At 39.2% G+C, this 13,730-nt stretch overlaps 1 protein-coding gene across 26 annotated transcripts in view; it reads right to left on the bottom strand.

Annotated features, from left to right (window-relative positions):
• The window catches only part of SOX6 (SRY (sex determining region Y)-box 6), a 722,502-nt gene that overhangs the window by 40,777 nt on the left and 667,995 nt on the right, over window positions 1-13,730 (bottom strand). For all 26 annotated transcript variants that reach the window (XM_010830548.1, XM_010830549.1, XM_010830541.1 and 23 more), the window contains one exon: window positions 9,988-10,096. In XM_010830548.1, the coding sequence (XP_010828850.1) occupies window positions 9,988-10,096 (109 nt within the window). The remainder of the gene's footprint in view (window positions 1-9,987; window positions 10,097-13,730) is intronic.

The following is a 13,730-nucleotide window of genomic DNA, read 5'->3' as shown; positions in this document are numbered from 1 at the left end:
CTGAGACTTGGGATATTAAGTTTTAGTTCAGAATTACTTTTTACAGCCTATTCTTAAATGTAACAATCTACAGTACAGCACAAATATTGATAAGTTCTTACACAATCTCTTCCCTCTGGTACCATGACCTAATTTGGGACATCATGTCTTAGGGTAAGTATCCACTGAACAAAAACAACTGGAAAAAAATCACTCTCCTCTAGTGAGAGGAAAAAGTATAAGACTGATTTGTAAAGCACTGTACAGTCACAGCAGACAAAGTGAAATCATATGTAAATGAGTATTATACCCAGGAGGAAAACAGGTATTTTTAATATGACTTGAATAAAAACCCTCCTAACACCTACTCAGCTCTCTCATGATGTAATAGGAAAAGATAACCATTGAATATTCCCTCTGAAATGACGAGAACAGAGGAATAAAGATAAAGAGACTAACAGATCACCAAATCAACCTAACTTGTGCTTTTCCATTATTTTCAACCTCTATACATAATCGAAGTCAATCTTGAACAACTAAAGGTTAATGCCTGTTTAGTTGGTCGCAAAGCCCAAATTCCTCAGCCTTAGCTCTATTGAACTCAAGGCTATAGTTCTATGGAACCCAGCTATTTTTATAACATATTCAATTCAACAAATATTCCCTGGGTACAAACATGTGGAAAGTTCTGTACTGGGCTTGGTGAAGAACACAGAGATGAGAATTGACTCTTCCTTTCTGAAACTTCCTTATGAATGTCCGTGCGCTTTACCATTTCTGTTTGGATTATTCATTCCCTCAACTGAAAATTCTTCTCTTTCTCTTTGTTTTTCCAAACCTAGGCTTATCCCCAGCTCTATTTCTATCAGGTCTTCCAGAATAACTGCTATCAACAAAGCACTGTAGCTTCCTCTTCTAAATAGCACTCTTTTCTGTTTCTCTAATGATATACTTAAACACATGGCACTTTAGGTTGTTCTTTTTTCTGTGTATGCTAATATAATCACCCTAGCTACATTACTAGCTCTTGAAGAATACAGTATAGTCCATCTTTTAAAAAACCCTTCTCTCCATGTCCTTAACAGTGCTGTGCACATAGGAGATAATCACTAAGTTATAATTTGAACATGTGGATAAAACTAAAGATTGGGGGACTCTAAGTAGGGATAGATCCTGTTTGGAAAGACTGAGCTAGTGGAACTGGTGGCTTAGTCTACAGAGTTGTGTTGTGTCTAGCTCTTTACAACCCTATGTACTGTAGCCTGCCAGGCTCCCCTATCCATGGAATTTTCCAGGCAAGAACACTGGAGTAAGTTGCCATTTCCTATTCCAGGGGATCTTTCTGATCCAGGAATCGAACCCATGTCTCTTGCATCTCCTGCATTGGCAGGCAGATTCTTTACCACTGTGCCACCTGAGAAGTCTACAGAGTATCACTTCTGAAGATTATGAAATGAGAGATCATATGTATAAACAAACAATGATAGGCAAGCAGAGTAAAATGAGACAATAAATCTATAAGAAGGAAATATTCAAAGATAAGAATTTCTTAGTTAAAGAAAAAAAGATAGGAAGTCAATAACAGACAACCAGAGAACTGGGTGGTTATTGGATTTGGAGGATAAGCAAAATTATCAGAATTTGAAAAGAAGGAAAGGATCAATCAAAAAAAAAAAAGAAAAAGTTTGGTCTCAAATTCAATCCTGACCTTAAGCAGAGATAACTTAAAGAGCACACCAATTGCCCTGAGGCTCTTTAAATTCCATCAGCTTAAAGTGAAGTCATTCAGTTGTTTCTCTTTGTGATGTCATGGACTACCGTCTGTCAGGCTCCTCCATCCAGTGGGATTTGCCAGGCAAGAATACTGGAGTGGGTTGCCATATTCTTCTCTAGGGAATCTTCCCAGCCCAGGGATCAAACCCTGGTCTCCCGCCTTGCAGGCAGACTCTTTACCGTGTGAAATAACACGGGAGGCCAAGGAAGCCCGAGGTCCACCGGGCTAAGGTTGGGCTGAATTCTGTAGCCAGGAGATGGGAAATTAAGCGGCTCTTGCTGGCAAGAGAAGAGGATTCTGTAACAGGGAACACTTCAACAGTCAGTCACTACACAGTCCAGACATGGCAGACAGACCTCTATCATCCAGAGTTTATTCTAATATGCTGGTTTATGTGAAGCAGATGCACATACTGCTGAGGAAGCATAGACTCACTTTCCCAATCCCATTGGGAACATATGCTGCTGCTCTTGTCCTGGGTCTCATTTTCATGGTAGATAGCATTAAATCTTTTGCCACCCAGTTGCTATAGCAAGATAGGGGGGCAGGGGTACCTCTGTGTGATTCAGTAATGGCATAGACAAGCATTTCTTCCCCAGAACAGAGGATATTCAGTTAGAAAACTAGATAATTGTGTGTGTGTGTGTGTGTGTGTGTGTGTGTGTGTGTGAATGACGCCTCTTTAAAGAAGGCAGCCTAAAGAAAAATAATCGGCTCTTCGAGCTAAGATCCTCACTAAGGGGATGCTGCGTCTTTGATTGGGCTTTCCAGCTTAAGCAACTCTGAGAAGTAGGTTGAGTTCTCTTTATGGAGTATTAGGGGATGGAGTTATACAAGAATCTTGACATTTCCCTCTCTTGTCCCATCAGGACGATCCATCACTTCGAGAGTTCAATGGAAATTGTTTTCTACCAACATTAAAAGTTATTTGGGAGCTTTTAAGACATAGCAAATATATTTCTTTAAGAGAAGTTTATTTGCTTGTTTAAGAGAGCTGCACTTTATATATAGTGCTGATATAAACTGGTGCACAGGATCCTCTAAAACCGTTTATATCCACAGTAAAATACATTTTTGTGATACTCATACCACAGACTTAGTCCAAAGCCGAGGGCTTTTTGATCTCTGCTTATCTCCCAGCCTTTGTGGCTGTTAGTCTTCACCATGTCCTAGGTCTCCCTGGCCACACATCCTGGCCTCAGACCTCAGCCTGCTGGCTCCATATAGACTTCTTTGCCTATTTATTTCTCTAAGATGCCTGGAAACCTCTGGAAGGCCAGACCAGGAAGTCCATAGCAAGGTTCTGGCTAGCACTCCCTTCTCATTTACCTGAATTTTTAAAAAATTTTAATATGTATAGTTCCCCATCTTTTATTCCTGGTATACAGTCTAGTACTTAGATACCTTCTTGGACAAAGACATCTCATCTCTGGTATATTTCAATGATAATTTCACTTATATTGAAGATGACGTGGTCCTTATTTTACACTTGTTACATTCTGGCTGACTTAAGGTGAATGATTTCAATTGTATGGTAGTAGGAAAAAGCGTTAAAGAATTGTAAACTAAAAATTACCTAGACAAACTTCTTCAACTACAGATGAGAAAATTCAGGAAAAGAACGTGACTTACTTAGAAGGGAACAAATGGAAGTTGAGTTTCCTAACCCTTTAGGAAATATCTGAAGGAGTGTCTTATGGAGAAATTGTAGGCCTCATCTTGTTGGAATCCAAAAGTAAGACTAGAACCAATGAATAGAAGTTGTAAAAAAGCAAAGACAAATAACAAAGAATTAATAATTAGAACTAGAGTGAGTTTCTCAAGAAGTAGTCTGTTTTCTGTCATTAGACTATTAGAGACATTTGAACAGAAGTAAGATGACTACTTGTCAGGGATATAGAAAGGGATTTCTTGGATGGAATTGTCACTCTGATTACATGTCTCTCCTTTATTCCAGTTCTGAGAATCTAAGTGTTGTTATGTGAACAACATAACAAGCCCACCACTATATCTGGTGGGCTTGAACTAATAATGACCCTTACATTCCAAAGTATAAGCAGATGTAGCCTTTAAATCCGTCCCTAGATTATATTCTGGTTTGCCTCTGCTGCCTTGGATGAGCCCTGTATCATCAAGTCAATCTTCCTTCTCTGCCAGGAGTAAAGATCCAGGGAAGAGAAAGGAAATGAGAAAAGCTTCAGAGATTTCCCAAAGTATGGATCAAAGGGTAAGCAGGATTTTTAAGAGAAGACATTCACATTAAGTGGTACATTTTTTAAGGAAAAAGGAAAAGTTGCAGTCTCTGTTATTTGTCTATAAACAGAGAGCTTAGGTTGACAAAAATAAAGCTATCGAGATTTAAAACTTAGAAGCAATCAGAAGTTCACACAAAAAAATGAAGCTTTCAGAGGGTTAAGGCCATTTTGGCTTGGATCCAACTCACAAATTCAGTACAAATCTATAAAACCTTTCTAAGCAAATCTGAGAGCAACTGTTTTCTAAAAGGGGCTATTCTTGGTGCACGTATCCATTTCCATTCAAATCAATGCAAGTTTTTAATACATGGAGGACAGCACATCATTACAGTTCCAATCCAGGGCCCAAAAGCCTGCCTAATGATAATCACTTTCAGAGTTCATCCCTTTTAGAGCTCATATTCCACTATGCTCCACGTCAAAATGAGGTGTGGCCTCCCTCTGCGACTGGGACACTGTAATTAAATTCAAGAATTAAAAGAAGTGTTAGAAGAATGTTTTCTTATCTAAGCTATTTAAAAAAAAACATAAAAAATAAAAGTGTATGAGAGAGAAGAAACAGAATGCAAAGAATACGTTAAAAAAAAAAAAGAGGCAAGCTACCACTATTTTTGCTGGGGGAAGAGAAGGAAAAGACAAAGGGAGCGTCCACCTGTGAAAGTAACTGGGAAATACTACCAGAGAGATCTTCTCATTAATAGAAAAGATCAAGGGACTCAAAAATTCAATTCAGGAAGTGGAGCAAATACACTCCCAAAGGTACTGGTCTCCTCTTTTATTTCTCTGAAAAAAAGAAAGAAAAACTAAATGAAAACTATAGTGAACAGATCACCTTTCTTATAAGAATCACGTTCTGTTTCATGAAGACCCTAATAGCAATCTTGCATTTGGAGGGGACCCTAGAAATAATGGAGGACTTCCCAGGTGGCGCTAGTGGTAGAGAACCGCCCTGCCAATGCAGGAGACATAAGAGACGTGGGTTCGATCCCTGGGTTGGGAAGATCCCTTGGAGGAGGGCATGGCAATTACTCCAGTATTCTTGCCTCTGAGATTCCCATGGACAGAGGCGCCTGGCAGGCTACAGTCCATAGAGTTGCAGAAAGTAGGACACAACTGAGTGACACCTACAGCAACACCGCTAGAGATAACAGAATCCAGCATACCTCCTTTAAAAGACAAAGTTAAGCCCAGAGGCATTGGTCACTTATTTGCCTCTATTTAGCAAAGGACTTTAGTCCAAATTTCCCAATAACCAGACCAGAGCCCTTTCTACTACACTTTGCAACCCTGAAATTAGTAGGGTTGGGATAAGAACTGCACTCTTGCCTAAGGAGAACAGGAGTGGGGAAATGCCAAATGAAAAGTCCATAAAAAATTAAACATCTGTTTGTCATTCTTAATACATGGTGACAGACTCAATTAATTGAGTCCTTTCCTCCTTACATGCCCTACATAGGAGCTAACAAATTTTGTGAGTTCAATACAAACAAAGCCATCAAATGCTCCAAAGTATAACAAGACCTTAAACACGTTTCCTAAGCCCCCAGCACTATGAGTTTGTAGTTTTATAAATATCATGGTGAACAAGAAATGCTGTCTTGTCATATTCAAGCCAAATAACAGCTGGACTTTAAAAATAAAATTTTGAAGACATTTGCCTTTTATATTTTTAATTTCTGTTTTCTTGGCTTACGGTTTTGTCATTTGATTTTGATGAGTGGTTAATACACATGCACAGCTGCCTCTTTTGGTGACCTTTCCCTGCTGCTTCTATGCTCAAAGCTATGAAGCAGATCTACAAATTGCTTACTAAGTGATATTGGCATTTTCACAACTGGCAGACATTGTCCTGTGAAGCCAGGCTTACTTTAGTCACTTCAGATGCCACACAGGAGAATGGGGTGAAAGCACAGGAAGGGATGTTAGTCACTCGGTCGTGTCTGACTCTGAAATCCCACGGACTGTAGCCCGCTAGGCTCCTCTGCTCTGTCCATTGGGATTCTCCAGGCAAGAATACTGGAGTGGGTAGCCACTTCCTTCTCCAGGGGATCTTCCCAACCCAGGGATAGAACCTGGGTCTCCTGCATTGCAGGCAGATTCTTTACCATCTGAGCTACCAGCGAAGCCCCAGAGGAAGGGGAGAGACCCTTAAAACTGCCATTATGCATTATTCACAATAGCCAAGACATAGAAAACAATACATTTATACTTTTGAATGTGATAAAAATATTCTTCATCCATAAAAAAAGAAAACCCTGCCACTAGCAAGAAGATGGATGACCTTGAAGGCACATGCTAAATGATGTCAGATAAGAAAGACAAATGCTATATGATCTCACACATACATGGAATCAAAAGAGGCTAAACTCATAAAAACAGAGAATAGAATGGTGATTTCCAGGGACTGGGAGAAGGGGATATGGAAAGATATTGTTCAAAGAGTAAAAAAATCCATTTATAAGATGAATAAGCTCTGGGGATCTGATATATGGCAGGGTGACTATAGTTAAAACTACTGCCTATACACTTGAAAATTGCTAAGAGAGTAGGTTTTTAATTTTCTCATTAAATAAAGATAATTTGTGAGGTATAGAGGTGCTAACTAACCTTATTGTGGTAATCATTTCCCAATATATATGTGTTTTCAAATCATCACAGTTTATACCTTAAATTTGTACCAAGGTTATATGTCAGTTATATCTCAATAAAGCTGGAAAAATATCTCAACTGTTCAAAGCCAGATCATGTGTGGACAAAGAAGGGATGGCATCCTGAGCCAGAGCTTAAAACTCACTTGGCAGTGGAGCTTACCTAAGTAGCTTCCACTCTGAACCTCTATGGGGAACAAAGAAGTCTTGATCTTCTTAATACTTTTCTCAGTCATAATTATATCTGCCTTATTATCTATGCATTTCCCTTTTAATCTTCCATCTTCCTTCACTATACTTTAAGTTCTAAGAGGTCAGGAACATATTTGTTTTGCTTACTTTGGTTTATCCAATGTGTAGTTCAGGGACAGGCACACAGAACAGGCACTCAAGAAATGTTTGTTTTTAGACCAAGATTGAATGAAAGAGTGAATACATTTTTTAATATTCTTTCACTTCAGTTCCTTCTTACTAGCGAAGTGGAGAAAGTATTATGTGTACCTGTTATCTACTCTGACTTTAATATGAGCTGAAACTCCAGCAGGCTTTGCAATCAGCTTGCGCTTGAACAGATGCCAGGAAATATCCTGAAGTCAGCAGAAGGCTGCTACCCATCCCAGCAGTCCTCACAAAGGCGCTCCACTTCTGTCGGTATTAGAGCAGGTAACTTGACTCCATTCATGAACTCACAGTCCCCCAAAAGCACACGAGGTCTCAATGGCAACTCTGGGCAAGCTTCTGAAGGGAGGTTTTCACACGCTCCTTAAGCTCCTGGGCCACTACAGGCCTTCTACTATTACACTCATCAGGCAGTGCTGTTATGTGTGACAGAGTAACACGAGAGCGGGCGCATGGCATGACTTGCTATATTTAGGGGAGAGGAAATGGGCCATACTGAGAAAGGTCACAAGGAGTTTGTTCAGAAAAATGAAGGCACCACTTATGCATCTGTATATACAAGGGGTGCAGGAGAGCACAGTACTTAATAGCTTGGGTTCTGGAGTCAGTTTGCCTAGGATCAACTCTCACCTCTGCCCTTACTATCTATATGACCTGTGGCAAGTTACTTAACTATTCTCAGCCTCAATTTTCTCATCTGTAAAATGGGAAAAAAAACCTTCTTTACATAGTTGTATATGATTTACATGAGAAAATATGGGTTAAAAGCTTAGCACGTTCTCTGGAATATAAATGCTTAATAAATGTTTGTTTAAAAAAAGCATAGTAATTAGGAAATTAGCTTGAATCCAAACAATCTGTGTTTGAATTGAATGGAAGTTCCAAAGAAGCTTCTACATAATATGTTTCTCTACAGTTAAGCCTTTTATTTTTTCTTTTCATAATGGTTAATAACTCTGACTATGATTTTTAACTTACCAAGCATATGATATCATCAATTAGATTATTAACATTACTGAAAGGCAAATGACTTTATACCTATTGTACAGTTAAGAAGGGACACCAGGTATGCCACAGTCCATGTCATCATAAAGATTCGGACACAGCCGAGCAACTAAACAACACAGTTAAGACACTAAGTGAAGAAAGATGAATGACATTAAGAAAACTCAGAACAAGGATAAGGTGGTAGAATTCTCTAACTCCTAGTCTACCAAAAAAAAAAGAACAGACTGAATACTCCAAAGTGATGAAAAGTATTATTTCATTGTGTCTAGTCAAAAATGAGGTACTCTACAGCATCATCTTCCAACAAAATTGAGATGGGCCACATCTGAATAACTGACTCCCTAAACCACCGAACCTTAGTCCTCACCGGGAGGGGGGGAACCCTGTATCTCTAAGTGCCTATAAAAATTTCAGTGTCACTCTGCTCTCAGTACACATTTTTCATGAAAGACAGTGAGCGATTTCTGCTTTTGAGTCCTCCTTATTCCTCCTCTTCTGTTCCCCCCCCTCCTCCTCTTCCTTTCTCTTTCCTTCCTTCCCTGTTCTCACACATGCACAAACCAATCAGAGTTTAACACCCTGTCTCCAGGACTTCCATTAAATATTAGTCTCTTCTATATGGAGAAGGCAATGGCACCCCACTCCAATACTCTTGCGTGGAAAATCCCATGGATGGAGGAGCCTGGTAGGCTGCAGTCCATGGGGTCGCTGAGGGTCGGACACGACTGAGCGACTTCACTTTGACTTTTCACTTTCATGCATTGGAGAAGGAAATGGCAACCCACTCCAGTGTTCTTGCCTGGAGAATCCCAGGGATGGGGGAGCCTGGTGGGCTGCTGTCTATGGGGTCACACAGAGTCAGACACGACTGAAGTGACTTAGCATTGGTATGAAGAACCTGCCATCTGAAAACTCTCTGGAGTGCTTCCTAATGTCTGATACTATCCATCCCTTAGTGCTCATGCCAGGGATTTCTGAACTGCCTAGGATGGCTCCAACCATCACTAAAAGCCATGCCTAGTTCAGATGCTGCTATGAAAAGTCTTTATACATTTTCAAGGGATTAGGGTCCTGGAAGAAATCATACCAGTAAAAGGGATAACAGTAAGATTCTTCCCCTCAAGCTAAAGGACTTTAGCTGGGACCCGAGATGGGTGAAGTATTGTGTTACTCTGAAGAGAACAAATTAATCTTCTCTGACTGGTGGGAGGGATTCTGCCAAAGGCACAGCTAAAGGGAAAACCAGCCCCTACTCTGTGATGACACAGTAAATAACAAGGCAACATTACTACTGAAGTGCTGACCTAACTCATAAATTGTACCCAGCCTCTGGGGAGCAATTTCTGCTGATTCGCTGCTTGTGCATTTAAAACAAACAAACAAAAAGGAAAGAGGAGTGGACAGGCATTGATACTGCTGGGGATAAACACATTGAGAGTAAAGCTGGTCTTTACCATCCAGATTGTCAAAAGACTTTGTGAAGGTTAGAATCCAGACACAGGCTGGGCCTTGCCCCAGCAATTATTAATTTTACACCAGATCTGCTTCATACTATCATTTAGTTTCCAGAAGGGTTTGATTGCACCTGGGAATCATTTGTATGGGGGTTAAAAAAAAAATCCTTCTTTGTAAGTTTGTCCCTAAAAAAAATAAATAAATAAGGAAGTCTTGAGGTGGTTGAAACAGAATTTTGTTGTTCAATGGAATGTAGAAAGTTCTTTTTGCTCTGTGTTCAGTAACAGGATCTACATGAATTTCAAATTCCTCAACTGTAACACACAATGAAGACTAACATTTCTTCTGTTTTGCCAAGAAAATTGATCTGGTTACTTCCAAGAAAGACCATAAAGATCCTATATCTAACTCGGGCGCACCTCTAGAGACACACAGAGCAGCAGAAAAGAGCTACAGAAAAGCCACTCACCCTCTGCATCTTCTGGCCGGGTAAGATCGATGACACCTGGGCCCAGCTTTCCATCTTCACTTGACTTTCCTGTTAACTGGGGCCCCAAATTTTCAAAGCGTGTTCTTTCCTAGAGGAAAGAATAACCAGAGACTTATTCTAGCTTCCAAAGCAGCCACTTTTTCCTTCCAATTTCTATCTTGCTTAATGGATGAAACTTGAATTTACAAACATCATTTCTGACCAACTGGAACTCAGAAAACCTTTCAGGAAGATTCCACTAAAGCCTGTTTGTGGCACCAACAGTGCTGACGGCACCTAAACCATAGTAGCTCTAAGGAAAGGACATCTGTGGCAGGAAACCTGCCAGGGCTGTACTGCACATCTTCTCTTGGTTGGATTTGTTCCAGTAATCTAAAAGGAATGCAACTGAAAGGTGTGAGCCAAAAGCACAAAATTTGAAAGAGCAGTTTCCATTAGAATATATACTGTTAATTCAATGGGGAGGGGAAATTTCCCATTTAGAGATCAGAGTTTGCATTGGTACTCCTGGAAAAATACAAATCAGAATTTTAGGCAAGAAGATTTCAAAAACAAATATTTCAAAGCAGGCAGACTAGATGACGGCACTGATACTGTATTTTGTTTAGGAGTTTGAACTGTAACTTCCTGGTAAGTGAGAAGCAGGACACCACTCCCCGCCAGCCCTTGAGTCAGGAAAGTTAAACACTTCTGCCATTACACTAGGAAAACCCAAAGGTGTTCTACTTGTTAACCTGTCCTTCTAGGAGCAGTAGACTGAAGCATCACAATGAGCTCTCCTTCTGTCGCTCTCTGGATCAGTAGCAGAGAGCTCATTGACCAGCATTAACATGGTGTTCTTGTCTGCAGAAAAACAGCACGTGTCTCCTTCTCTCCTCCTTGTTTCTCTCCAGACTCAAACTTGGCTTTGTGTTGTGCTTATGAATGAATGAAACCTTGTTGTTCATTACTATGAAACAATATTAAATGTCATGTCAGCTTGAATTTACAGACATGAAATAGCAGCTTCCAGCTCCGGGAATGGTTCCTGCATGTTATACTTCATGCATTATGCAGCAGTAGAGTGCTGATTGCTGTTCAGTCTATTGTTCAATGACCTAGTTCTGTACTGAGCATGTTCGGCATTAGATGGAAACACTCTGAGTGTTCTCTTCTGTAAGATGTTTAGAAACTTGGAAATATTCTTAAAGAGCAAACATACAATTACTTGATAGAGGCTGTGTCTCATTTGTACAGCCTCACTACATTTGTGCTCTCTAATATGATTATTTTTGAATATCATTATATTTCTATAATTAATTCCCATCAGTCAAATTGTGCAGGAAGTCTTCCAGTTCCCCTTCATCATGTAATGTTGAAATCTGTGTTGGAAGAAAATACAGTATAAACCTTGCTTTAATCTAGCACCATTTCTATGAAAGATGGCAACAAAATTATAATCATGAATTTCCCCAGCTGGGTAATACTAACTAGTTAACAAAAGTGGTATGTGGGGAAACCTCTGAAACATGACACTTATTTAAAAAAAAAGTGAAAATAAAAAGCAAATTAAGTATGGTTCCCCAATATCTTCTTATGCGACAACACTGCTGCACAAGAACAAATTATCCAGATGCAGGCCACAACAAAACGCAACCACAAGCCGTACGGGAGTTGCGCACACTGTTGCCGGGAGGACAGCTGCTTTTAATCAGCCAATTTGGATTACTGAGCAGCACTTTTGGTTGTTATGATGTGAAGCAAAAGAAAGTGAAGATGAGGAGTACCAGGGACAGCAAAATATTCAACCTTTGTTTTATCACATTGTTTCGCATCTCAAATATTTGCATGTGAATGCTTTCCCTATGCTAAATGCAAAGGGAGTTTTGATGTGACACCTGCAATCTTCTTGGAAGAACAACCTTTAGCGTATTTTCATGGGGGGAAAAGCAACTTTCTCTGAAAATCAACAGACCATGCTACCTATCAATATGCATATTTCAAGTACCTTCCTAGTCATTCATTCTCTTTGATTTTACCGGAAAATATTCTCCGTAAAAAAAAAAAAAAATCATAAAGTTCCTGAAAGAATATCAATATTTTGACAAGGAAGGAGAAGAGGGAAAATTACATGCCATGGTTTGTAAAATCCTAAGACAACAAAGCTTACATGATGATAATATCTTTTCTTTTATAAAAAATGAAGTGCTCTCACAATTCAGTAGTATCAGCTTGTTTTTAATCATAACAAAAAACATTCAGAACATTCAACAACACATTCTCAGTGTCTTTGAAGTCATACATTTCTCTGACTTCATTGAAAAAATAATCTATGGCAAAGATAGTTTCCTTATAAAATATCAATATTTTGACAGAATAGAAGTCAAGGAAGAATATCCCATGAAACGCTTGTTAAATAGGCAGAAAATAAATCAATGATAAAAATTGTTTTGGGCAGTGGGCTGCATTTTATATTTGGTAATATTAAGCATTTGTGTTTGAGATTAAAGAAGGACCCTGCAAAGCCATGCCCTTTCATATAAATTTCAACCTAGTCTCCCAGAAGATTTCCTTCTTTTCTTCAAAGAATAGCTCAGAATATTTATTTGCCAGCCACATAACCATAAGATAAGAGGGTCTGATGTCTACAAGTTAGCTCAGGGCAGCTGAGCTAAGCAAAGATTTTACCAGTGAGGTTGAACACGAGCCTAGTAAATACAGGATGTGGACATGGGCATAGAGAGAAGTTTAAAGATTCTTTAGTTCCAAGAGGCCCTCAACTTCTGGCCATTAAGAGCCAATGGGTATGTCCCCATTCGGAAAGGCAGACGATGGGTGGCAAGCTCTTAACTCTAAGTTTTCCGTGCACTTGAACAAGTTTTCACAAGGTATATAGTTTCCAAGTAGATATTTTGGAGATATAAACAAAACACCTCAATGCTAATTTTAATCTCAACCCCCCAGGCAGGAAAAATCCCCAGTCTTCATGATGACAGTGAAACGCGCATTTTACATGCAGCGATATGATCAGACACTTACTTATGCATTGTCAGTCACAAACATGCAAGCAACATAAAAGTTATTGAAAAAAATTAAAGTCAGCTCTGCTGTGTTGTAGGACTGTTGGCTCTCTAAGTGCTTTGAAATTATGATGTATGAGGTAGATGTTGCATATTAAATAAAGATATTTAAATGATAAAGCCCCCTTTAGTGAGAGCTGATGAATGTTAAATGTTACAAGCCACAAGACGGTAGCATCCATCATCTTCACATATTATCGGAGTCAATGACGGGGCAGCCTCACTGATGACAGATAGACTGCTGCATTATTATCCCTTATTTCTAGAGTCACTGAACAAACCATTCAACTCCTCAGGCATTATTTTTAACTTTGCATTAAATTAGCAACTTTTCCCTTCCTGCCACAGCAAGATTGATCAATTCTGTTTGCATCGGTGGAGAGGGAGAATGAATTTGGGGTAGCTAAAAAATAAGAGGTTTGTTTTCATCTAGGGAAAAAAAAAATCAACTTCCTCTTACTGGCAACAAATGTAAAATTGTGATATGGGGAAAGAACAGCAATGAAACAGTAAGCACACAATAATGGCTTTTCTTTGCACTTAGATAAAAGCTGAATTTTTGATGTGCACAGTATATTTTAATAAAATTTTATATACTATGTTTTATACACTTATTGGCTATTCCATAATAATGTGTGTGCTAACAGTAAAATTGCTCTTAAA

This window comes from Bison bison, unplaced genomic scaffold (genome assembly GCF_000754665.1).
Source record: "Bison bison bison isolate TAMUID 2011002044 unplaced genomic scaffold, Bison_UMD1.0 scf7180017864518, whole genome shotgun sequence".
Classification (NCBI taxonomy): Eukaryota; Metazoa; Chordata; class Mammalia; order Artiodactyla; family Bovidae; genus Bison; species Bison bison.
Note: the sequence above shows the minus strand (reverse complement) of the source record. Positions and strands in the feature narration are given on the sequence as shown.